This window comes from Mirounga angustirostris, unplaced genomic scaffold (genome assembly GCF_029215605.1).
Source record: "Mirounga angustirostris isolate CCGP_5_RB_7025 unplaced genomic scaffold, mMirAng1.0.hap1 SCAF_7, whole genome shotgun sequence".
NCBI lineage: Eukaryota > Metazoa > Chordata > Mammalia > Carnivora > Phocidae > Mirounga > Mirounga angustirostris.
In genome coordinates, this window is record NW_026991715.1 from 142,501,958 (window position 1) to 142,529,448 (window position 27,491).

Below are 27,491 nucleotides of genomic sequence, written 5' to 3' on the forward strand. Positions count from 1 at the left end.
ACCAAGTGCCTGAGACACAACTACAGCTCAGACTGGCAGGGAGCAAGGCTCACACTGGCTCTCAGAGCTTTAAGTAGCAGCTACATTCTGAAGAAGGTCAGCCCATTTCAGGGCATGTGAAAGAGGCACAATGTTTTTTATAAAAACGAGCTCTGAGGAAAAGAACAGATATATACAAATATTAAAAAATTTTAAATCCTAAACAATACAGATCTAAACAACAAAATAGATATTCCTATCAAATATGACAGGTCAGTATCTCTAATATAAAAAAAGTACGTTCAAATCCATAATATAAATAATCCCAAGAGAAAAATGAGCAAAGAATAAACCCAGAGGTTATAAGAGATGGTGGAAGTTTTAGGTCGAAACTGCCATTTTTGTAGCTCAGAAATGGTCAAAGAGTAGCAATTTCAGGGGCGCCTGGGTGGCTCAGTCGTTAAGCGTCTGCCTTCGGCTCAGGTCATGATCCCAGGGTCCTGGGATCGAGCCCTACATCAGGCTCTCTGTTCAGCGGGGAGCCTGCTTCTCTCTCTCCCACTCTGCCTGCTTGTGTTCCCTCTCTCACTGTCTCTCTCTGTCAAATAAATAAATAAAATCTTTAAAAAAAAAAAAAAGAGTAGCAATTTCACATCGTTCAACCCACTAAGGAATGCTGGATTCAGGGTACATCAAGGGGAGAACCAACAGGGGGCTGTGCTTGACCAGTGTGCAGTGAAAGTGGGCCCGACTATGACTGAGAGTGGCCCCAGTCACAGGAGGACCACGTCACAGGAATCCCCAATGTCCCACAGCCTTGGACACTCCCTAAGGGTCGTCAATCTACATGATAGGACCAGGAGGATCAGCTCCAGGGACACCTTAAACGAAGGGATTAGTTTCAGATCCCTCTGCACATGGAGTGTGGGAGAGCCCAGGCCCCTCGGACAGGAGGGCAGGAGACCAGACCCAGGTAGGGACAGCAGTTGGGATGGCATCTGCTGGTCCCATCCCTAAAGCTTTTACCACACAAGGCCAGAAGGACATTCCCAAATGACCCCAAGAGGACAACCAATGACTGGCCCAACTCTAAACAGCACAGCGTTGTTTAAATGTGTTTTTCAAAGAAACAAAGTTACTGAACAACTAAAGCTGGCCCTATATTAATACTGTGACTTGAAACAAGTCCCTTACCTTTGGAGTCTGTTTCCTCATCTCTAGAATTAGAATACCAATGTCTACATGATCTAAAGTAACTACGTCTAAAAATATAAAAGGACATATTATGTAACTACTGATGACAGACTATTTCAAAGACTTGCAACTTCGTGTATCTAGGCATCATACCTTTTTCATACACGTGGCTTTTTGTGTATTTCCCCTCCATTCTTTTTTGCAGTAGTCCATGATGTCCATTTCAGGAGCTACACTCAGTCTGGCTTCTGCTGAAGAATCAGAAAGGGCGGTGGGTGGGTAATGGAACAAAGCATAATCAAGATAACAGTACTGCTTTACTCAGGTTACGTTTTCTCTAACTTCATTCCAAAAAGATCCAGAATCCCGCCACTACCTATCCCCACCCCCTCACTCCTAGATAACCCGGAGGTCTTCCAATGGATCTCCAGTGTCACCATACCTTCTTCTCCACATGAAAGCCAGAGTGATGCCTTTAAAACTTCAGTCAGACAACTGCCATCATTCCTGGGTTCTGAGAGCTCCAGAGCCTCCCACTGGAGTGGCATCGATGTCCCCACTTCCTACAACAGTCCCCTGTCCTGTGCCCCGCCCCCCCCAATGCCTCTCTGGCCTCGGCTTCCACACCTCCCCACACTGACTCCATCAGCCCGACCAGCAGCCAGCCTCCCCTGGACCTCTCGACACACTGTGGAGCTCTGGCACTCCCTACAGGTCTCTGCTCAAATGTCACCCATAATGTCACACATACACACCTTCACTCTACTCCCCTTACACGGTTTTGTTTTTCTTCTGGGCACTGATCAACACCTGACATATTTCTTTTTCTGCATTTCTCCCTAAACCCCCACTCACACCCACACCCACGGACACAGTAATGCATGAGTTCCCTTCAGGGCAAGGGCTTATTTTGTGTCTCAGCTGTGTCCTTAGCACTTGGAACTTCACGGACACAAGAAGAATATTATTCTAATCAAACTAATCGTGCAGTAGCCTGAACTATGAAAAAATACATCTAACGATTTTTAAGTAGTTTTTTATATCCACTATATAAAGAGATAACACCTACTATAACAAAAAATATATTTGTCTTTATTTATTTATACTCTGCCCTCATCCCAAAAGGCTATAAGGTATTGATAATAAGCCAGAAACTAATGGAGCTCTCAATGTTAGCTGAGCTACAGACCTCACTTAACTCTTGTAAGACATCTAAAATACAACTTGCAATCAGACAAATTATATAATTAAAAAATGGGCTTTATATTTCCCTTGTTTAACACGTAAGGTTTGGGGGTTGATTTTGTGGTATACACGTACGCACGCACATGGGTATGTGTGTTTTAGGAAGAAAGTGAAGTAATGCTCAGGCATATCTTGACTTCCTTTTAAAATTAATGAAGAAGTAAATGTTAGCAAACAAATTAAGATATAAACACAGAAGTACCTTATAATGTATTTACTCCTGAGGAAAGATGTAAATTAAAAACACACTCAGCTCGATTCAACACATATTTACTGAACGTCTACTATGTGCCAGGCACGGAGCTAGAAACTGGGGTTACCAAGGCAGTGAAGACCCAGATTCTGTCCTGAACGGATTTAAAGACTACTGAAGAAGGGGCGCCTGGGTGGCTCAGTCGTTAAGCGTCTGCCTTTGGCTCAGGTCATGGTCCCAGGGTCCTGGGATCGAGCCCCGCATCGGGCTCCCAGCTCAGCACGAAGCCTGCCTCTCCCCCCTCCACTCCCCCTGCCTGTGCTCCTCTCTCACTGTGTCTCTCTCTGTCAAATAAATAAAATCTTTAAAAAAATAAAAATAAAGACTACTGAAGAAGAAAAGACTACAGGCGTTGACAAGCCAGAGTGTGACAGATGCAGGGATGAGTAAGGAGCACAAAGTCCTTCTTGTGGGTTACAGATAATTCTGTGGCATGGCTTACAAGTGAAACACACCCTGGAAGCATAATATCCAGAGACCACAAATACCAATGCTGCCCAGCCAATCCTAAATACAGACCCATCAGTGTTTAAATTCAAGAAACTTGGGAGTGCCTACTCAGTGGAAGGAAGAGTTCCTTGTATCTGTCTTCTCACTCACCTCCCCACAAAGTACAAGTACAAGGAACGGCAAACATCCAGAAGTGAGGACACTGATTAGGCCATGTTTTCCCACCAGGCAGCCCTCTGAACAGAGAGCACATTTCCAGCTCAAGAAGGACCTCATGAGAACGAAGTGCAGCCTCCCTGCTCTCCTGGCCTGCAGTCCTCATTCCTGCCCACACCAAGGTAAGCCCTGGCCTGTGGGCAAGGCGGGCAGGTCCACCGCCTCAGAACTGAGAGGAGGAGGCAGGGGACCTCACCGGTCAGGAGGCCAAGGCACAAGCCATAAGCCTGTGCTGAATGAGAGGCCTGCAGGAGGCAGCAAGGACGGGGAAACGGAGTACCCACACAGCTGCCAGCACCAAACTGATAGTCGGGAGTCCCGTTCTGCGCTGTTCTTTGGGAGGCAGGCTCCAACAGCCCCTGCAAGCCCACCTTTAGGAGAGAAGTGGAGGCACAGGACAGGCAGCCCCTGACCTCAAGCAGCTTCGAGTTTCAGACAGTTTGTTTAAATGCAAACTACACAGACTCTGACTGTTTCCAAGAAAGAACATTACTAATGTCAAAAACAAAAACAAACCAAAACAAGCCAAAGGAGAAGCTGAAAACCAGAGGGGTAATCAGGAGCTCAAATAACCAAGAGGTCTGGTCCTTAACCACCATACGGCGACAAAGACAAGGATTCAGAACCTGGAAAGATGGGAACTTAATACTGAACTTCAGAAAGCTGGGCCTCTGGGTCAGAGGGTGGGCTGGGGAGGAGAAGAATCGCACTTTTTCTGTAATGGGCCAGAGAGTAAATAACATATGCTCTGAGGGCCATAAGGTTTCTGTCACAACTAGTCAACTTTACCATGTGTGAAAGCCACCACAGACAACAGGTAAATAAGAAGTTCCAATAAAACTTTATTTATAAAACCAGGTAGCATATCAAATTTGGCCAGGGAGCCATAGTTTCGCTGACCCTGGGACCCTTTTGTTAGCGAGGAGTGTTTTTTTACTAACAGAGAGCATAAGAAAACTTTCTGCCTTGGCCTGGGCTCTGGCTTGGGAAAGAGGAAGTCTCCCTGAGAATTCATAACCACAGGCTGGCTCTCATACAGGGACAGGACGGGAATTCAGACTAGCCACAAGACCCCGGAAACTCAAATTTAGAAATTAACACAACGTGGCCCAGAGTAGGTGACACGGCGGGTGCCTGGCAAGAATAAGGCTGAACTCTCTCCCACTCAAGCCAGACTACACAAGCCCTACACAGATACACAAAAGCTGAGCTTACAATTCAAACTTTGAAGAAACAAGAAATAAGCAGAAACAGCAACGGGCATAATTAGACCTGCCAAGATTTTCAGAGAATGAAATTATGAGACCCAGAAGAGTATGTTTTAAATACTTAAAGAAATAAAAGGCGTAAGAAACATGAGCAAAAGGCAATAAACTATCAAAAAGAGACCAGGCAAATCTGGGAGAAAACAGCATTTCTCTTTATTTCTTTTTTTAAGATTTTATTTTTAAGTAATCTCTACACCCAATGTGGGGCTTGAACTTACAACCCCGAGATCAAGAGTCACAGGCTCCACTGACTGGGCCAGGCAGGCGCCCCCAAAACTTTTCCAAAAAAGAAAATAGACCTGAAGAAACTGTCTAGAATGGAACAGAGGCTACAAGATAAAAATATCTATGAAAGGGCATGTTATGAAGAGACTCAGATGACTGAAGGAGGTGAGCAAACATCTACTTAGAGTTCTGGAAGGAGTAAGCAGAGAGAATAAGAAAAGAAGATAATGGCTGAGAATTCTCCCAAACTAATGAAAACTAGGCATCGAGGGATTCAAAAAGAAGACCTCAAGCAGTAGATTTTTAAAAGTCCACACTTAAGGGCGCCTGGGTGGCTCAGTTGGTTAAGCGACTGCCTTCGGCTCAGGTCATGATCCTGGAGTCCCAGGATCGAGTCCCGCGTCGGGCTCCCTGCTCAGCGGGGGGTCTGCTTCTCCCTCTGACCCTCTTCCCTCTCGTGCTCTCATTCTCTCTCTCTCAAATAAATAAATAAAATCTTTAAAAAAAAAAAAAAGTCCACACTTAACAGACAGCAGAAAGTAACTGCAGAACACTGAAGACAAAGAGAAGACAAAAACACCTGACACATCATCTACCAAGGATTAGTCTGACTGCAGTACTGTTAACTACCCATCTTCAGTAAGATTAAACTGTTCATCTGGAGTTCTTAAAAAAGAAAGATAAGACTAAATTTGCAGGCAAACAGAGCTTCCCACGGACAGACCCTTACAGAGGCACTTCCAAAGGATCTTATTTCAGGAAGGGCAACAACCCAGAAGGACTAAGATGCAACCTCAGACGAAAGCCAGAAATGACACAGCTCCCTCAGAAGCTAAAACACCTGCGGAGGGAGGGCTTCCCCGGCGGACGGGGCGAACCACAGCAGAGCACCTGCAGAGTGACAGAGAAAGCAAGAGTCCCTGCAAAGGCAGCGGGGACACACAACGACGGAGGCAGCACTTTCTCCTCAGGACTACGACTAACAAGGACTCCGGCCCGAAGTGAACGGTGTGCAACGGCGGCAGCAGAAACCGAGCATCCTCTGCAGTTCGTGGAGGACCGGGACAGGTGGCCCCGGGAACTCGCCTGACGGGACAACTACAGAGAAGCTGGTCTGCTGTGGCTACCACAGTAAAGAGTTCCGCCAATTCTTGTGAGGATGACTCAAGAAAGACCTGAAAATGATCAAAAACCCCACTTTGCACCATTTGTTCCTAACTACACACACGACGGTATTTTTGTTCACCATAAACCAAACACAAGCTAGTGCTCAGAACTAACCAGCAGCAGGTCATGAGAGAGAATGCCACTTGCAAGTCACTTATGGTGTATCCCCCAAGTGCAGCATCCCCTCAGCTCCAGCCCGAGCTAGCCGGGGAAGTGGGGGGTTCTTCTCCACAGACAGCCCCGTCGGGCCTGCCCGCAGTGCAGGCGGCCCGGGGTCCTGCCTCCCCCTAGCAGCAACAGGCCCTGGGTACAGGGGTCTGAGGGGTGGGGGCAAAAGAGCAGGCCTGACTGAGCAGAAACATGGACAAAAGGTCATGACACGATGAGAGAATTCGTGATCCCATGATCATTTTTTCTTACAAGCCAATCAAATTCACATGGCCATGTGCGTGCAAAGACACAGGGAGCCAAGCTTCCCAAGAAGTCCTTCCGTTTGAAGTGAAAAGTGCATTTCAACTCCAAACACTCCCTCTAAGAATACGAAGGAAATCACGGACTGAGAGAGGGTGGTGTCAAGAGAGTGAACAAATCCTCACGTGTGCAAAAATGATGTGAATGTAAAGAACACAGGGAGAATATCTGCGTTACGATTTTAAAACCTCAGGAAACAGTATTCCCCAAACATACGTCAGCAAAATGAATAATTAGATGCAGCTAAGACCGTATGCATAAGAATGTTTCCTAGGAAGCACATCTCAGCATTTTATGAAAATGAATATATCGACTTACTGCATTTTCTACTGTAAGTAGTAAGAACTCTATGAATAAAACAATTCCAAACATACCTGATAACCCTCTTTCATGTGTAAGTAATTCTTTCTCCTTTTCTATTTCATCCGCGTCACGATACATGTCCTCCTCACTGAAATCACACCAAATCAGACATTTCAAAAATTTGTTGCACTGACATTTTCCCTATTACAATATGCACTTGCTTAAAAAATTTATCAGACACTAAATGTTTAACTTTTTTCATATTACATTGATGATGATCTGATATAAATATGGATCTTAAATCTCGGATGCTCATGCTTCTATCATTCCACTTCAGAGCTTCTTAATTTAAATGAGACACTTTAACATCACTCCACTGGCTACATGGCTCTGAGGCCTCTTTAACTGGAACATCTATTAATGTGGGCTCAACCACGTTGGTAAGCATCTTAGCATGTGTCTTATCAACGACGCCCTGTCACGATCCTATCAAGTTCCAAGAATGGAGACAGTACTAATAAAAGTATTTACACAGGAATGAAGGCCAAGTGCTTTATTATGTCACAAGCCAATTTTACAATCACCGCTTTAAAAACAAGGATAGGAGAACATCAATTATTTTAAGTCCCCAAAGCTCAAAAACCTCCCAAGGCTCCTCCTGCTCCCTGACCCCCCCCTCTGAAGCAGCCAGCCACATTCTGTTGAGCACATCCCTCTCGTCCCACATACTTGAAGTGCTGCCACTCTGACTGACTTTGTTCTTAAGTCTCTAGTCTCATTTAGTGAGTGAACAAGAACCTGCTATGTACCAGAAAGGAAAAAAAGCCCACTGGGTGCTAGACAAGGACTATCGCCTTTACCCCTCAAGATAAGCCACAACCTGACAATGAGGAGAAACAGAAATACCAACCCTATCTGTACTAAAACCACAAGATATGTGAAAGCCCAAACAGTCCAAAAGGGGACAAAGAAACAGTAAATGACCAAGGACAACAGAGCCTCCATGCCAGTGAAGGAACATCTGCTGGATGGTAAGACGGTAAACCTGAAAAAACCCCCAGAGGGGCTCGGGGACTGGCAGAGCCAAGGACTTCTCAGGGTACAGGAGACCCCCAGAGCTGGAAGCGAGGCAACTGGCCGACGTACACATAAAGTGTAACCAGACCCCCAATTCCCTATGCTTCCTCCCCATGACAGCACAGCCCAATCTCCACACAAGACAGAGGCTCCAGGCGCAAGGAAACACAGGAAGGAGTTAATAAGGTCAGTAACAAATAAGGAATTAAGCGAATGACCTGAAATACTCCCATCCCCAATTCCCCCGACACCCCAGCTCCTGGTACATGGCCCAGCATAGCAGGGGGAAAGAGGAAGGAAGAGGTGAGCAGATGAAGAAGGGATACTGAGAGAAGCAGACTGAAGTGGGAAATCTAACATACCCACCTTCCCCCACCTCACTGAAACCCTTTAATTCCCAAATAAGCAGGGAAGTCTCTTATGTGGTGGACCCAACCCACCACACTAGCCTGTATTCCGTGATTCCCCTACACACACCCCCGCTTCAGTCCAAACACTTGACCAACACTTAGCCTCTGCTTTTACACTGGTGACTGGCTCAGTCCATTCCCTCTGCTGGAATGGCTCACTGCCTAAGACATCAGGACACACACGGTATGGGTGACCCGGCTATAGAATGCCATGGCCAGAGCAGAGACCCAGAAGTTACAAGGTCAGGTTTTAACCACTCCGCCCTCCAGCCCTCATTAGCCCTGCGTGTGTGACCATGGAACTGAAGTAACCATACCTCTCCGTGCCTAAATTCAACCACTTAAATGTAAGCACTGTAAAAAGGACAGTGAGAGAACTCACCCCAGAAGACTGTTGTGAAAATGGACACATGTAAAGTATCAGCTCTCCAAAAAGTTCGCTATTCTCATTCTCGTACTACACCACTAGCGCACGGTACTAACAAACAACTCACCCAATGTCATTCCTTACTCCTCTTTTTCCTCTCTAAATAAAGGTAATGATGTGTGTGTGCGCCTATTTTTTAAAATACCGTAGGGCTGAGGGAACCTCTTAGGAAAAGGTACTTTCCATGTTCCCTGACCCCCATGAGATTCCAAGTAAAAAGTATGGTGTCACCCAGGAAGCCCATGGCCAGAGGTAAAAGCAAACCGAAACCAGATTCACAGGGACTATACAACAAATGCCTAAAATCAAAAGTGACTAAATGTGTTAGTTCTTCTTTTAATAATTTCATTTTATCTTTTGGCCTCCTTCCCAGCTTTATCAAATAGGAGAGAAACTCTGAGCCTACAAAACAAGCACTGAAGTGAACTACTTTCTTGACATTATCAGAAGCATGTCTTCAGGCAAGCCACTTCCCTAATCTGGGCCATAGTTTTTCTCATCTTCAAAGTGAGAAGAGAGGACAAGATCTGTACAATCTGAACGGTTCCTCTTCCAGGTCTTAAGTTCTACCAGACTACGAATCTACGTGTTGTTAAAAACTGTACTTCAAGCGAATTCTGTGGCTCTGCTACAGGCATATTTGCCTCCCCCTTTGTCCTCTTCCTTTTAATCTGCAAAATACCCCAAATGCAATCCCAACACCAGTGCCCAGAGGAAGTTCTCCAAACAAGCATCTCTTGGTACAGCCACACATAAAAATTCCCACAAAGGCCAGGAGGAATGGAACGAAAAGAAATCAACGTGAGAACTAAATGTGAAGGGAAGACAGAGTAGAAAGGAAGATTATTGGAAATAAAAAAGCACTGATTCAAGACATACAAAAGCAGCAAAGCAGAAATGGGTAAATGGGAGGCCAGCATGCATTCAAATTACTTTAACCACAACCAGATTTCATTCAGATCCTGTGCACAAATGTTTGCTAACTTGCCTGGCCACCAAGGACAAGTATCCAAGGACATTTGCTAACTTTACTAGGCCACTAAGGAAACTGTAATATCGCCTTTAAAGGCCACCTTAAAAATGATACTAAAGCTCTAATTCCTTGGAGAGAGAATAAATTTTAAGTTCAAGCAATACATTCAATTACTATGGTCAGGAAAGAAGATACTTAACAGCCAAAATGAAACAGTCATCCAACATAAGGACAACCAACCAGAGAGAGAGAGAGGGAGAGAGATTTGTGAGAACAAGAAAAATAAAAATTTTATTTAAGAAAATAGTTCACTCAATAATCTTTTGCTTTGGGCGCCTGGGTGGCTCAGTTGGTTGGGCGACTGCCTTCCGCTCAGGTCATGATCCTGGAGTCCCGGGATTGAGTCCCGCATCGGGCTCCCTGCTCAGCGGGGAGTCTCCTTCTCCCTCTCCCACTCCCCCCTCTCGTGCTCTCTCTCTCTCTCTCACTCTCTCTCTCAAATAAATAAAATCTTAAAAAATAATAATAATAATAATCTTTTGCTTTAACCTTTTTAAGTATCAGAATATTAAGGCTGAAAATGACAAAATAAAATATTTATATATTAAACATATATTTATTTATATTTTATATTTATATATTATTTGTTTGTTGTCTATTTATTATATCTAAACTAGAGGTTTGAATTTTTGTTATGAGAAGGGAAGGTAGTGAAAAGAAAAAGGATATTGCATTGTAAGATAAAATCGTCAATGATGACCAGTTTCAGAAATTTAGTAGCCTTTTGTGTCTGTATGTCAAGTTGGGGTGGGGATGGAGAGTGCTTACCATTTGGCACTAAAGAGGCCACTGAAACCCAAAGACTCAAATGATCACTACGGCGAAAGGTTTCCTTCTAGAAAACATACAGATAGCTAGAAAAGTAAGACAAAGTCCTAAAAGTGACTTGATTTCTTGGGGACAATGGCATGTGAGTCATGCTCAATTACACAACTGAGTTAAATTTTAAAACCAAAATCCTAATAAGTTCTACTTAGAAAATTCTTAGTTTAGCACGCTGTTATTTTAAAGTGTGCATTTTCAAGGTCTGGTTTTCTCTTAAGCTAGAGATGAAATATTTTATTCTTAATATAAAGGCAATAAACATGATTGAATGAATGACATGATTCTGCAGACCAAATTATAACCTCTCTTGCTCTGTTCAAAGACCTGTATAACAATAAATGTTTCAAAATTTAATTAAAAAATGCTTACTACAGAGACAAAATTATACCGTTGCCAAGAACAAAAGCTATCAACTAGAAACACAGAGCTCAGTGAAGCAAGACATTTCTGTAGAGCCAATTTTTCAATTTCTGATACATGTAATATGAAAAAAGTCAATTCTAACATATATGCAAAACCAACAAGACAGCATTGTAATCACTCACCATTATGAACATTTGCATTAAGTCCCCCCTAATTGTCTAAAAAAGCTAACTATGGCTTTGTTCAGCTTTCTGAACTTGAACACCGTAGTTCATGCTTAACTTGGCCTACCCTAGAAGACCCACGGCCCAGGCAGTGTTCGTAAGACAGTGTCAACCACTGTGACGCCAATGTACCTTCCCACAAAGGCACAGGAAAAGCAAAGACCACTCAACCCAGCCTTTCTCCACCACTTAGCGGTTGTAGAGATGGGTGAACAACACATCAAATGCAGGAAAGTACCGGCACCCAAGCCAAAATTCCATCTCCCTTCTGCAAGTGGACTTTCCATGACTGGCTCATGCTACTCCACGTGACTTCCAGAGGTAGCTGGGGACAACCCAGACATCCTCAACAATGAGGTCTGAAACAGTCTTTACTTCTAGGTGGGAGAAGGGGCAAGAGGGAGTGGTTGGTACCCCATCAAACATATCCCACGGGAGCTAAGGAGTGAGGCGAGTGGGAAAACACTTTCACACAACAGTACATGTAGCAACACCCAAGAACAATGGTTTAGAAACTCGTTGCTCACAGCCCTTTTGAAAATCCATAGCTTTCATCAGAACCTCAGGCCAGAAAAACAAATACACATAAAATTTCACCTTCAATTTCAGAGGGGTTCACGGACATTTGCTCCCCACCACACACAGTCAGCATATGGACCCTAGATTCAAACCATGTCCCCCCATCAGGCAGGCAAAGACCGGCCTTGAAGTAGTCTTGCTTCTCAATTCCCTAAGCATGTCTAGCCTGGCCACCGACCATGTCTCAGGACCATCTTGGTCCTCAAGGACAGTAGCTTCCTTAGCTAAAGGCAAGAAGTGGACACAGTCTCAGTTTCAAATGCAGGGGCGGGGTGAGCAGGGGAGAGAGCACAGCAGATGTGCTCACAGAAACAGTAAGGAAGCTCCAAGAAAAGTCAACCAAATCTGGTGTGACCTAAGACTTCTCCAAATCAGACCATAAGTCATCTTGTGAGCCATCCTCAGGGCTTGTCCAGGGGATGCCAGCCAACGGCAGCTCTCAAATGAGCTAGAGGAGGGAAGGGGAGAGGTCATTATAAATCATGTTCCTCTGCCTGATTCTGCTGAGAAAGCCAGAAAAAGATGGAGGTAGGCTCCCACCAAGGCATCAGGGAACTTGGCCCTGAAACCCACTCCCTGTCTCCCTGGTCAAGAAGCACCTCTGCAATCTGCAACTCAGTTTCCTATGTGTAAATGACAAACCAAGGCTGGTTTTTTTTCTTAGATTCCTTTCAGACTGTCTGTAAATCTACTGACAGCGGTAAGAAGGGATGTGCCTCAAAACCTTTTCATCAGGAAAGAGTGCTCCTTCCCACCATGGGCCTATTTCCCCAGGTTCTGACTCTGGAAACCACATCCAGCAGAAAAACTTGCCAAATAACTATGCATACTTTTAGGAACATGGTTCTGGCTTCAAAGTTTCTGCATCTCAAAGGGGCATGAGAATGCTCCACTCAAGGCTAAGGTGCAGCTTCTGAGGGGGAGGGTCTCTAACCGGGGAGTCACAGCTCTGACCACCAGGGCAAGAGGAAGTCAGCAGCAGTTAGAAACCAGCATGGACTGTGGAGGGGCAGAAGCAGAAGACCACCCCCCCACCCCACCCCCTCACTCCCACCACTGCCCACCCTACTTTACCCTCTGCAGAGTCTGAGGTCGTTCTCTAACCCAGAGAGCAAACCTGCAGCCAGAGACCACATCAGCTCACACACGGGCCTGCACAGGGGTTTCAGTTAAAAAATAAAATGCTACTTTTTAAAAATCAGGATATTTCATTAAAAATTCAGGATATCTGGACTCTTTAAATACAGAAAATCCAGCAGGCAGAGGGTAGAACCTAGTGGACTCTGACTCCAACAGTGATGGACACAGCTCTCCAGAAACCCATGGTCCACACCTGGTCAGCTGCACTCACTGAGGTCACCTGCACAGGCAGGAGTTTGAGACTGCCTACTCCAAATCCTTCCCAGTGGCCATTAACACGTTACGTGTGGATAATACCATCCCAGAGGACTTAGACGCTCAATAAATGAGAACGTCAACGCCCATGGTAAAGAACCATGCACATCAACGTTGTAATACACTAGCTGCATAGCAGGCCTGCCAAGGACCCCTCTTCAGAAAACGCCAACAACAACAACAAAATCACATTTGAACACACCTTACAATTCAACTTGCCAGCCAATTAAGCTATCTGTCAAAATGGTTGAGTGCTTTCATCAATTATATGTGCCTAGAACCTGAAACCGTAGAAACAGTTTCAGCTTTCAAGTCTATACTCTGCTTCCATCTCACTCCCAGGCCCTTGCTAAAACCATAAACGCCTGCCTTTATGCTGCCTCCTTTACAATTCACTAAATAATTGATCTAACCAGCGCTGCCTTTCGTATTTAAAAACAAAGGGGGAGGGGACAGCTAGTTAAGCCGTTAACGGGCAAGAGAGAATTGGGTCAGACTCCGTCCAAAGTCTGTTCAACAGGTGGGGCGCTCATCAAGCGGCGACTTGCCTTCCAAGAACAAACTTGTCGCGTGGTTCAGTTTTCCTCTGGCTGTGATAGAAGCAGCCTTACTTCCTTCCCCAACCATGTCGGAGGAAAGATTCACTGGGAGTTAGTTCTAACAGGACGCTTTTCCGGTTTGTGTCCCAAGTTCCTGGAGCTTTGTTTTAACTTCAGAGCTCTTCAGATTTAAAACCAGGGGGCACTGGGTGACCAGAATTGTGAGACCCCGGGCCCTGAGGAAAAATATCTGTACGGACACTGGATACGAGTGTCTTCGAATTCCTCTCCGTCGCCGACGACCTTACCCAGAACCGAGGATGCGAAGGGCTCTCCGCCGGTTACTCCCCAGCCCAGCCCAGCCCAGCCCAGCCCACGCCCACCCTTCCCGAGGGGAACAAGCCCGGCACCCCCGCCCGTCCCCGCTGCGCCCCGCGACTCACTGCTCGGCTGGGCACCGCACCGCGATGCGCGGCTGCCCGCCGGCCGCCGCCTTCCCGCCCTCCGGCGCCGCGGCTCTCGCGGGGCCCGGGGACGCGGCCCCCGCCTCCCGCGCCGGCTTCTCAGCACGGCTCGCGCCCGGCCACGCTCCGGGCTGGGGCATGGTGCCCCGACTCATGGGGCCGCCGGCGGCGGCGGCGACACACCGGTTCGGCCGCCTCCGAGCGATCCAGGGCCCCTCCCGTCGGGGCGCCCGGCCGTGGCCGCCGCCGCTCCACAGCTCGCCGGCTTCCGAGGCTGCGCGGGACGCTTCCGCACGCGTCACCGCCGCCCGCCCCGCGGCCTCTGACCCGCGATGAGGGGGCGTGGCCCGCTAGGACGGGGCGGGGGGGAGCCCTCGGACGCGGCGCCTGCGCAAGCTGCTGCGCCGGCTGAGCCGTGGGCGATTAGGACCGCCTGCAGGGCGCGGACACTGCGCATGCTTCACACAGCCGGTCCTCCCTGGAGTTCCCAGCGCGTCTGGCTTTCCGTGGATGTTGCGGCCCGCCCGGGACGGGACAGGAAGGGAAAACACTGGACGAGCGGAGGAACGCATCCTCGGTGAGGAGGAGGAAGGCCAGCCCGGGGTGTGAAGAGTGCCAACGCTTTTGAGCACCTTGCAGTGTCAGTCCGGGCTTCAGAGCCGGGCGCGGTTTCGTCAACCGTAAAACGAAGGATGTGGGCAGACTGAGTGATGTGCGGCTTGCCTGGCCTTCCCCGAGTGACAGCTCCGTCACGACCCGCCCCGGAGCCCGGAGAGCTTTGGTCTTGGGTGTGGGGTCAGCTTGTCGCTCCAGGGCTGGGATTTAGGTCCCTCCCCACTGTGAGGGCGGAAGGGTGAACTGGTCTACTGTGCAGTTGAGCAAGCTCAGCATAAACAGTGTGGGCTGTATTCTTTTTTTTTTTTTTTTTAAGATTTTATTTATTTATTTGACAGAGAGAGACACAACAAGAGAGGGAGCACAAGCGGGGGAGTGGGAGAGGGAGAAGCAGGCTCTCCGCCGAGCAGGGAGCCCGATGCGGGGCTCGACCCCAGGACCCTGGGATCATGACCTGAGCCGAAGGCAGACGCTTAACGACTGAGCCACCCAGGCGCCCCTGGGCTGTATTCTTTAAAGTGAAATTTGATGTAAGGGGAAAAGGAGCAAAGGGAAAAATGTTAAGAAACCTCAAAGATCAGGAGAGAGTGAAATGTTTCATCTCTGGAGAGAGAATAGAGGAGAAGCCTCTGAAGATGAGGAGCAGTCAGGGGTGCAAGGGGTATTACCAAAGCAGAGTGCAGGACCACGGTATGGAGGAAGGGAACCCATGGGCAGTTCAGAAACCTGCAAGTATTAGGGGACAAGACAGGTAGGTAGCAGGAGATTTCACCGAAAGATGAAACTGGAAGAAGGATGCTGCAGACCAGATGGAGAAAAGCTTCCTTAGGCTAGGGAGGGAGCTTGTGCTTGATCCTCACTAAAAGTTGGAAGGTGGCGACTATTTTTTTTTTTCAAAGATTTTATTTATTTATTTGAGACAGAGAGAATGAGAGACAGCACATGAGAGGGGGGAGGGTCAGAGGGAGAAGCAGACTCCCCGCCGAGCAGGGAGCCCGATGCGGGACTCGATCCCGGGACTCCAGGATCATGACCTGAGCCGAAGGCAGTCGCTCAACCAACTGAGCCACCCAGGCGCCCGGTGGCGACTATTTTAAAAGATCACTTTGTTAGAGAAAAGATTGGGAAAGGGCAAGACTGGGAGTCCAGTTTGGGGAGACTAGATAGTAGTGGGCATCAAAGGGAGAAACTGGATGGAAAGAATATTTCTTCCTCCAAGAATATTGGAGGAAAGTGGTCAAAAGGCACAAACTTCCAGTTATAAGATAAATAAGTACTAGGGATGTAATGTACAACGTGATGACTATGTCTAACGCTGCTGTATGATACATAGGAAAGCTGTTAAGAGTAGATCCTAGGAACTCTAATAACAAGATTTTTTTTTCTTGTATCTATATGAGATGGTTACTAATAAACCAATTACGGTAATCATATCACAATATATGTAAATCAAACCATCGTGCTATACACCTTAAATTCATAAGAGTGATGTGTATCCGTTATTTCTCAAAAAAAAAAAAAAACTGGAAAAATGGGGGTAAAATGTTTGTATTTTGAAGCAAAGAACTATAGGGTGGGTTTTTTCCTTTAATTTTGAAAAATAAATACACATGCTAAAAATACTCAGAGCATGCAAAAGAATATAGGAGTTATATTTCCAGTGGCTATTAAGGATGTGGGATTATAGTGAGGTGAATAGTGTCTCCCAAAATTCATGTCCATTTGGAATCTCAGTGTGACCTATTTGGAAATAGGGTCTTCGTAGATGAGGTTAAGATGAGGTCCTAATGGGTGTCCTTATAAGAGGAGAGGATGCAGAAATATATAGTCACAGGAAATAAGGACATATGAAGATGGAGGCAGAGATCGGAGTGTTGTAACAATACGCAGAGAAATGCTGTGGGCCACTAGTAGCTAGGAAAAGGCAAGGAAAGATGATCCCAAAGAGCCTTCAGAAGAAGCGTGGCCCTGCTGATAACTTGATTTCAGGCAGCTATCCTCCAGAACTGTAAGAGAATATATTTCTGTTTTTTTAATCCCTCAGTTTGTGGTACTTTGCTGTAGCAGCCCTAGGAAACTAACAGATCAAGATGAAGACTTACAAAATTCTATCAGGCTGAATTTACTGACAAGGGCCCACCAAGCAGATATTCTAGATACAACATGTTATCTCCAAGGGTTAGAAAAAGCTTAACAGTTTGTTTGAATGGTTGCTGAGTATGTCTTTTTCTATTATGCATGTAAATCTGGGAAAACAATCATCAGATGGGTTTAGGGACCCACTAGGCCCACTATGAGAAGGACCTAAGCAAAACCCTATTGATCAGTTGACTTCCATCCTCCCCAAAGTACCTACACTAAATGAAGTGCCAGAACTGCCTAGGATATTATTGAGGAAGGTATCCAAAGGCTTAGGGGCAAGGGGTTTGACATGTTAGTGTGGATTTATCATGTAAGACCTGTTCACCCACCGCAGGAGGGTCCAAAGGACATTACCCTTCATGACTGTGAGAAGTAAATCTATGAGCGAAGTCCCAGCATCTTTGAAGAGACATGCAATTGCTTTTCTCTGTATTCAGATAAATCTTGGAAACTACCACCATCAAACTGGGATTCCTAAATGCAGTGGGGATAATGGGATCCTAGTGGAAACTACCACCATCAAACTGGGATTCCTAAATGCAGTGGGGATAATGGGATCCTAGGATGGCAGGGACCAAGAGGTGGCACTTAATTGTCAAAAACTGGATGGGGGTCGTTACTGTAATGGACAGCTGAACTGAAGCAGTAATCAGAATTGTCTGACTTTCAGAGACCTATGACATTGGCAGTTGATCATAGTGTCCCTAGGGAAAAAAAGAAATGGACAATCTCCTAAATTCAGACTTGGTATTAGCAGAAGAGTTCTAGGTCTAGCAAACAGAAGTCCTAACTTGCACCACCAGAACAGAGCATCACAGCCCCTCTATCATTTTCCATACTTGAGCCAGTTTATACACTCAGAACTCTTTGAATGAAGGAGAGGCCAAGTCCTCTTGGGGAAGTACCTTGCTCCATTGCTAAAAATGTATATTAGTAATTTGTTCCCAGTCTTCCTCAAAGGGCCATCTACCAGGGTGATTGCCCACTGGGGGGAAGGAAATAATCAGACTTGGGGAGATTAGTAGACAATGGCTCTAACTTGACACTGATTCGTGGAAACGTACAACATCATTGTGTCTACCAACCAGAGTAGGGGCTTGTGGAGGTCAAGTGATTAAAGGAGTTCTAGCTCAGGTTCATCTCACATTAGGCCCGGTGGGTCTCTGAACACATCCTGTGGTTACTTCCCCAGTTCTAGAATGTGTAATTAAAATAGACATGCTCAGTAACTATTAGAATCCCCACGTTGATCCCTGAGCTGTAGAATAAAGGTTGTTATGGTAGAAAAGGCCAAATGGAAGCCACTAGAACGGTTTCTGCCTGTAAAAATGTAAACCAAAGGCAATACCACATTCTTGGAGGGATTGCAAAGATTAGCACTACCATCAAGGACTTGAAGGTTGGAGAGGTTGTGATGGCAACTTCATCCCTTTCAACTTGCCTATTTGGCGTGTGCAGAAGACAGATAGATCTTGGAGAATGACAGTAGATTTCCATAAACTGAATTATGTGGTGTTTCTAGTTGCAGTGCTATTCCAAATGTGGTTTCATTGCTTGGGCAAATCAACACATTTCCTAATACTTGGTATGTAGCTATTGATCTGGCAAATGCTTTTTCCCTCTATACCTGTTGAAAAAGTCTACCAGAAGGAATTAACTTTCAACTGACAAGGCCAGGGATTCACCTTCACTGTCCCACCACAGGATATATCAGCTCTTCAGCCCTGTGTCATGATTTAATCCTCAAAGACCTCCTTTCCCTTCCACAGAAAATCACACTAGTCCATTATATTGAAGATGATATGTTGATTGGCCTTGGTAGGCAGGAAGTAGCAATTACTGTACACATATTGGTAAGATATTTGCACATCGGAGGATGGAAGATAAATCCTCCAAAATTCCAGGGCCTTCCTGAAACTACTAGGGGTCCAGTGGTATGCGGTATATCAAGATATCACTTCTAAGGTGAAGGAGAAGTTGTTACTAAAGGAAGTAACTACTAAAGGAAGAGGCACAACACCGAATAAGAAAAGAGAAGTCTGCCACAGGTCCAGGCGATTGTGCAAGTTGCTCTGCCATTTGGGTCATAGGATCCAGTAGATCCAATGGAGCTTGAAGTGGCAGTGGCAGATAGAACTGCTATTTAGAGTCTTTGGCAAGCATTTATAAGTGAATCACAAGGCAAATCTTAGGATTTGGGACTAAAACCCTGCTATCCTCTGTGGAAATGACTCTCCTTTTGAGAAACAGCTTTCGGCCTGCTACTGGACTTACTAGAGAGGGAATACTTCTCCATGAGTCACAAGTTACCATGTGACCTGAGCTCATCAATGAATCATGTCAATGGATTGTAACCTTGATAGATGTGATCTGATGAAAATGGCTCTGCACTTCTGTGATCTTCCAAAAACCTGTAACCCCAATCCAATCATGAGAAAAACACTGGACAAGTTACAATTTCCATTAGAGGGGCATCCTACAAAATACTTGACTAGTATTGTTCAAAACTGTCAAGGTCATCAAAAACAAGAAGAGGGATGCCTGGGTGGCTCAGTTGGTTAAGTGTCTGCCTTCGGCTCAGGTCATGATCCCAGGATCCTGGGATGGAGTCCCGCATCAGCTCCTTGCTTAGCAGAGAGCCTGCTTCTTCCTCTCCCTGCTGCTCCCCTTGCTGTGCTATGTTTCTCTCTCTCTGATAAATGAGTAAAAGCTTTAAAAAAAAAAAAAAAAGGAAGAAGAAGAAGAGTCTGAGATACTATCACAGTCAAGAGAAGCCTAAGGAGATGGACTGACAACTAAATGTAATGTGGTGTCCTGGATGGGATCCCGGAACAAAAGAAAAAAACAAAACAAACCTTCCTTAAGAGAAGTCAAGTAAACTATCACCTTGGTTAATAATAATGTATTGGGGCACCTGGGTGGCTCAGTCAGTTAAGCGTCCAACTCTTGGTTTCTGCTCAGGTCATGATTGAGCCCCAGCTCAGGCTCCACACTCAGCACAGAGTCTGCTTGAGATTCTTTCTCTCCCTCTCCCTCTCCCCCTTATCCCTCTTGTGCTCCCTCTCTCTCTCTCCCTCAAATAAAGAAGCTATTCTTTAAAAAAAATAATATATCAATGTTGGTTCATTAACTGTAATAAATGTACCATACTAATGTAAGATGTTATCAGCAGGGGAAATTGGGTGCAGAGTATATAGAAACCCTGTACTATCGTTTCCATTCTTCTGTAGATATAAACTATTCCAAAAAATAAAGTCTATTATATAGAAAAAATCAAATCACCACATCACAAACTGTTAAACCAAGACTTTCCAAAATAATGAAGAATATCTAGTCACATTGTTCCTATTTTGCACTTTGATATAAAATTTTTAATGTCAATGTTTCATCTTTAACCTTTTTAAACTTCCTATTGTGTATATGTTTTATAGTGTACACAATAAACACAGAGGTACACATACATTTTTTAATATATGCACATTGGAGATGTAAATTTTTACTGACATTACATAATATATACAATACACAATAATTATAAATTATTAGCAAGTGTGTTAAACTAAATAATTCAAAAATTAGAGTTTCTTAGAGGAAATAGAAGTAAACCTATGAACTGTGATATAATTACAACTAGCCTATTCTTATGTCAAGATGAATAAATTACAACAAAAATCTATAAGCCTATGTAAAAGCCTATATAGTGACATCACCAGAACAATCCCAATTAGTTTCCGGCTTCCCCTTTGGTTCATTCCTAATATGATAACTAAAAGTTGTATGATGACATTATAATTTGTAAGTCCTTCGACTTGGTAACTTACATTTTGAATCACCTTGGATTGATGTAACTACCTTTTCATTGCCTTGCCTAAAACAGTGAATTCATTAAAGGCTCCAAGTTCCTTTTCTTGGAAAACGCCAGCCCTTATTTGTAATAACTTCAGGAGGAACGGGGCCAAAGCATTTAGAGTGTTTTTTTTTTAAAAGATTTTATTTTATTTATTTGCGAGAGAGAGAATGAGAGACAGAGAGCATGAGAGGGAGGAGGGTCAGAGGGAGAAGCAGACTCCCCGCCGAGCAGGGAGCCCGATGTGGGACTCAATCCCGGGACTCCAGGATCATGACCTGAGCCGAAGGCAGTCGCTTAACCAACTGAGCCACCCAGGTGCCCCAAGAGTGTTTGTTTTTTAGTTTGATTAATTCTCTGTAAGGAACTTAGTACAGGTTGGATGCATATCCCCCCATTCAGTAGCACAAACACATTTTACAACAAAGTCAAAACACCTCCCATTTTTGCTCTATGGAATTTCCCAATGTCACAACAATAAAAAAAATAGATTTCAAGTATAATTGTACAACAATTTCAAAAGTATTAACAGGAAAGGTACTTTTTAGTTTATTCTTGTTTCATAAGTTATATACCTCTCAAGCTTGAAAGGAAGTATTGTTAGTTTCACTTAGAAATTAACTGTTCTAGGAATAGCCAACTTTTATTTGAGAGACTTTTTTCCAGCATACCCCTTGATTGTGAAATGCTCATTGTTTTAAACAGGATTGAGGTGTGTGTGTTGGGGGGTGAGGTGCCTACCGTGTCTTGGCAATTCTGAAACTCGAAGAAGTAACTTTAAATAGAAAAAAAATAGGGGAAATAGTTCATTAGAAAAAATATCTTGCATATGCAAACAATGAATCATGGAACACTACATCAAAAACTAATGATGTTATGTATGGTGACTAACATAACATAATAAAATAAAATTTAAAAAAAGAAAAAATAGCTTGCAGCAGTATTAATTTACCTGGAAAGCCCCAAAACTGTCCCCAAGAGTTTTTCTTGGGAGAAGTATGGGTCATAGTGAAATTTATTTTATCATGAAAATAAAACTTACATAAGGAGATGACAGACAGAATGATGTTACACAAAGACTTGGGATTCTGGAAAATGTTAAACTAGTCATTGGCCTCCAGCTAAATAGAATTTCATCCTAAAGAAATCATCCAGGCAGATGATAATCTTATTTAGAGAGTTTCTGAAATGGAATTCCATACTCTTACATACCTTAATTTCTGCTATGGACTGAAATGTATCCCCCATAAATTCATATGTTGAAGCCCTAACCCCCAAAGTAACTATATTTGGTGTTCCAAACTAATTGTTTGTGCTCCGTCCCCCTCCCCCATTCACATGTTGAAACCCTACTTCACAATAGGATGGTATTAGGAGGCAGGCCCTTGGGAGGTAATTAAGATGAATTAAATGGGGTCAGGAAGCTGGAGCCCTCCTGAATGAGATTAGTGCCTTTCTAAGAGTCATGAGAAAGTCTGCTTCCCCTTTCTGCTCTCTGCCAGGTGAGGATACAAGGAAAAGTCAGCAGTATGCAAATGAGAAGACAGCTCTCCCCAGAACCTGACCATACTGGCACCCTGATCCTCGACCTCCAGCCGCCAGAACTGTGAGATATAATTTCTGCTGTTTAAGCTCCCCAGTCCGTGGGACTTTCTCCTGGTAGCCTACGCAGCCTAAGCCTTAGCCTTAAGCAGACTAGACAGTATCGCAAACTACTTCCTTACACTTGCCTTTTAAGATAAGCATATGGGTTCCTTTGGAAAGGAAGCCCATCCTTCATACTGCACACTGGCACTTTAAAAAAGCCAAAGGGGCAAACTGTAGAGGTTTCCCAAGAAAATTAAGGCAAGGAAGAGATTCCTTTTTTTTTTTTTTTAAGATTTTATTTATTTATTCATGAGAGACAGAGAGAGAGAGAGGCAGAGGGAGAAGCAGGCTCCCAAGGAGCAGGGAGCCCGATGCGGGGCTCGATCCCAGGACCCTGGGACCATGACCTGAGCCGAAGGCAGACGCTTAACCATCTGAGCCACCCAGGCGCCCCAGCAAGGAAGAGATTCTTTGTCACTTCTGTGCCATTCTGTGTCACTTCTGTGCCATAACGAGGACTCCTCAAGTCGTCTGATGTTAGGCTGATGATTCACATATAACCCCATCTTATCTCCATCACATTAAGAGAGGAAAACATCACCCTACATTACCCAAAACTCTCTACTTGTGATAAGATAGCTTGTCAACCTTACCCTCAAAACCATACCAGCATATTGCTGACAAAGTAGCAAGGGCTTTCTGGATCTCCTGGCTAATATTTTGTCTCGTGAATTTTTCTTTCCACTTGGTCCAGCATTTTAGAAGGATGGTTGACTAGGCCTTCTTCAGAAGATATGAATGTATAATTTCATTATCATTGCATCATGCCCCAAAACTTTGGCAGCTAGAATCTACCTTAAAATAGTGGTCTTCACACTGAGGTACCTCTGTTTCCTGGGATACACCAGGGCCCCTTCGTACAGTTATACTGCAAAAGTCCGAAGGCAAAAATACCTTTCAAAGCTATCTGAGGGCACAGAGAGGCTTGTTCTCCTTTCCAGCCACTTCTTCCTGTTCAGCATATTCTTACTTTACAAAAACAGAAGACCTCTCTTATCCATCCCAAATCTTACTACGGTGTGTCCTCCCGGGCTGAGCTATCCAGTATCGTAGCCACTAGTCCCATGTGGGTATTCAGTACCTGAAATGTAGCTGGTCAGCGTCAAGGTTTGCTGTCTGTATCAAATACTATAGGATTTTAAGGACTTAGGACCAAAAAACAAGAAGAATGTAAAATATCTCATTTTCAATTTTTTATATCACTGTTGAAATGATAGTATTTTGGAAATACACTTGACCCTTGAACAATGCAGAGGTTAGAGGCACCAACCCCCGCTGCCATGCCATCAAAAATCCAAGTATACCTTTTGATTCCCTAAAAACTTAACTACTAATAACATACTATTGACCGGAAGCCTCAGTGATAACATAAATAATCAATGAACACATATTTTGTATGTTTTGTGCATTGTATTCTATATTCTTATAATAAAGTAAGCCAGAGAAAAGAAAATACTAAGAAAATCATAAGGAAGAGAAAATACATTCACAGTACTGTACTATATTGATCGAAAAAATGCCACATTTAAGTGTAACCATGCAGTTCAAACCCATGTTATTCAAGGGCCAAATGAATTGCATTATATACATTATTAATTTCACCTGTTTCTTTTTAATTTTTTAATATGTTACTAGGAAATTTTAGATTACATATGAAGCTCACATTGTGTTTCTAATGGATGGTGCTATTCTAGAACATCAAAACAAAGGTACAATTTAAATAATGCTTCTGGACAAGCCTCCCATAGAAGGCACCAAAAACTTGCACTCAGGCTTGGTGTCTTTCCTTTTCTTCTCCAAAGAGTGGGTATTTTGGTATTTCACTGGAATATTTTGGCCATATGTTAATTCAGAGTGTAGAGTGGGGTTATTAGGGTGATGATAACTTTGCTCAAAGAAAGCATTGCTCCTAAGGGAGAGTCTCGAGAGACCAAAGCAGAAAGTATGAGTAAGAAATGTTGGCAGCATCTTATGTCACCCAGGTGACAAACTCATGGCAAGGACACTGTCTTAGAATGAATGTTTATAAGTGAGTTGGTGCTTCCTAGAAACCAGAAAGGGACGGGCTTTCACGACTGGATAATGAATCCTTCTCTAATCTAGGTGGTTTCTAGTGCTTTGTTTTGAACAGATTTGAAGAACCTAAAGCTGTTAGCTGATGGTTTAAAATACTTAATGAGGGGCACCTGGCTGGCTGGTCAGTAAAGCATGTGACTCTTGATCTCTGGGTTGTGAGGTCGAGTCCCATGTTTGGTATGGAAACTACTTAAAAAATTCTTTGGGGTATCTGGGTGGCTCAGTCAGTTAAGCATCTACCTTAGGCTCAGGTCATGATCCTGGGATCGAGCACAGCATCAGGCTCCCTGCTCAGCAGGAAGTCTGCTTCTCCTCTGCCCAACCACCCCCCCACACACACACACACGCTCATGCTCTCTCTCTATCTCAATAAATAAAATCTTTAAAAAATTAAAATAAAATCTTTAAAAATAAATAAAATATTCCACGTTCATGGTTGGAAGAACAAATATTGTTAAAATGTCTATGCTATCCAGAGCAATCTACACATTCAAAGCAATCCCTATCAAAATACCATCAACTTTTTTCACAGAGCTGGAACACATAATCCTAAAATTTGTATGGAACCAGAAAAGACCCTGAATGGCCAAAGGAATGTTGGAAAAGAAAACCAAAGCTGGTGGCATCACAATTCTGGACTTTAAGCTCTATTACAAAGCTGTCATCATCAAGACAGTATGGTACTGGCACAAAAACAGACACATAGATCAATGGAACAGAATAGAGAGCCCAGAAATGGACCCTCAACTCTCTAGTCAACTAATCTTCAACAAAGCAGGAAAGAATATCCAATGGAAAAAAGACAGTCTCTTCAACAAATGGTGTTGGGAAAATTGTACAGCCATATGCAGAAGAATGAAACTGGACCATTTTCTTACACCATACATGAAAATAAACTCAAAATGGATGGAAGACCTAAGTGGGAGAAAGGAATCCATCAAAATCCTAGAGGAGAACACAGGCAGCAACCTCTTCGAGTTTGGCCACAGCAACTTCTTGCTAGACACGTCTCCAAAGGCAAGGGAAACAAAAGCAAAAATGAACTATTGGGTCCTCATCAAGATAAAAAGCTTTTGCACAGCAAAGGAAACAGTCAATAAAACCAAAAGACAACCTACTAAATGGGAGAAGATATTTGCAAATGTCTTATCAGATAAAGGGCTCGCATCCAACATCTATAAAGAACTACCTCTTTCTAACAATAAATGACATTCACCAATAGATTTTGAAAGGGATAGATCAATAAAATTTGACTAAGTATGTGTAATAATTATCAAACTTTAGAACATATTTTAATCAAATTTTTACTATTAATAATTGTAAGTATAGATACAACTTTCAAATAATTTTAAATAATAAAAGGCTTTCAAACATAAAAATATGCTGCATTAAATAAAGTTCTGGGAAAGGAAAATGGAGTGGAAATGAGTTTCCAGTGGGAAAAAGGAATGATGTAAAATCAGTCTTTTTTTTTTTATGGATGATAGTGAATTTCTAATAAATATATTATTTAGATTCCATTGGAAACTTAAGTCGTGTGATGATTTTATTTTAAAACATCAGTAATCATTTATAATACAGTGAAAATCATGTCCTTTAAAACTAAATTTCTAGGGACGCCTGGGTGGCTCAGTTGGTTAAGCAACTGCCTTCGGCTCAGGTCATGATCCTGGAGTCCCGGGATCGAGTCCCGCATCGGGCTCCCAGCTCAGCGGTGAGTCTGCTTCTCCCTCTGACCCTCCTCCCTCTCATGCTCTCTGTCTCTCATTCTCTCTCTCTCAAATAAATAAATAAAATCTTTAAAAAATAAAAATTAAAAAAAAAAAAACAACTAAATTTCTAATGGAAAATTTTAGATGTCAACTTTCAAATGTGGAAATGGTTTCAGTTTCTCAAAACTCTTTTACAGGAGTAGGTGGACAAAAAATATTCATATGACTGCCTTAGATGGCAGCTAGTCAAAACTCCTTCATTTAATGAATGCAGCAGCTGAGCACCAGAAGTTCTGCTCTTGAACCAGAATCCAAGGCCACCTTCATAGTTTTGTTGTTGTTGTTGTTGTTTGTTTGTTTGTTTTCAGATTTTATTTATTTATGGACTCAGGGTCCTGGGATCGAGTCCCACATCGGGCTCCCTGCTCAGCTGGAAGCCTGCTTCTCCCTCTCCCACTCCCCCCTGTGTTCCCTCTCTCACTGTCTCTCTGTCAAATAAATAAAAAAATCTTAAAAAAAAAAAGGATTTTATTTATTTGGGGGAGAGAGGGAGTGAGAGAGAGAGAGAACACAAAATGGGGAAGGGTCAGAGGGAGAAGCAGACTCCCCGCTAAGCGGGGAGCCCGATGCAGGACTCAATCCAGGGAGTCCAGGATCATGACATGAGCCAAAGGCAGTCGCTTAACCAACTGAGCCACTCAGGCGCCCCCCCAAGACCACCTTCAGTCACTGGCTCCGTCTCCCACTCAGAGAAAGCCCACAGGGTTCTGTGAGAAAGTCACGTTTCTTGGTGATGAGGGGACTCTGAGCAAGAGATCCTCTCTCTGAAACGTATTTGTCTCAGAAACGTATCCGTGGTCGCCTGTCAATGAGACTCCCACCCGTTGTCAGGATTTGCTCTAAAGCAATCGTTTAGGAGGATGAGGTAGTCCTACATTTATCACCAGAACTTGGATTATGTTTTATGTAACTACTGATCTCCCTAACCAAGCTGGAAGCACCTCGAGGGAAGTAGATTCAATTGTCTTAGTTAGCTTGGGCTGGGTGGCCATAAAAACACCTGGGGGGTGCAGTTGGTTGAACTGTGCTGGGCGTGGAGCCTGCTTAAGATTCTCTCTCACCCTCGGCCCCTCTGCCTGCCTCACGTACTCACGCTCTCTCTTTCTCTCTAAAACAAAACAAAACAAAACAAAAAACACAACCATAGACTGAAAAGGCTTAAACAACAGAAATTTATTTTCTCTCAGTCTAGAAGCTGAAAGTCTCAGATCAGAGCACCAGCCTGGTTAAGTGCTGGGGAGAGCTCTCTTCTGGGCCTGTAGGTAACTGCTTCCTCTTTGGGGGT

At 44.0% G+C, this 27,491-nt stretch overlaps 1 protein-coding gene and 1 long non-coding RNA gene across 5 annotated transcripts in view; one reads left to right on the plus strand and one right to left on the minus strand.

The window, feature by feature from the left end:
• The window catches only part of OTULIN (OTU deubiquitinase with linear linkage specificity), a 29,185-nt gene extending 14,789 nt beyond the window's left edge, over positions 1-14,396 (minus strand). The window contains exons 1-3 of one of the 4 annotated variants that reach the window (XM_045863363.3): positions 14,087-14,396; positions 6,843-6,919; positions 1,327-1,424 (exon numbers count right to left, since the gene is read on the minus strand). In XM_045863363.3, the coding sequence (XP_045719319.1) occupies positions 1,327-1,424; positions 6,843-6,919; positions 14,087-14,262 (351 nt within the window). In that variant the 5' untranslated portion in view covers positions 14,263-14,396. Of the gene's footprint in view, positions 1-1,326; positions 1,425-6,842; positions 6,920-13,652; positions 13,725-14,086 lie in introns of those variants that run through there. The other 3 variants (XM_045863372.3, XM_054504747.2, XM_045863380.3) reach the window with 3 other exon arrangements.
• A 59-nt stretch (positions 14,397-14,455) lies between these two features.
• On the plus strand, positions 14,456-25,909 carry LOC129045419 (uncharacterized). Its single transcript, XR_008505132.2, has 3 exons — positions 14,456-14,684; positions 22,214-22,317; positions 24,967-25,909. It is a non-coding gene; the product is annotated as an uncharacterized LOC129045419 (long non-coding RNA).
• Positions 25,910-27,491: the final 1,582 nt, after the last annotated feature.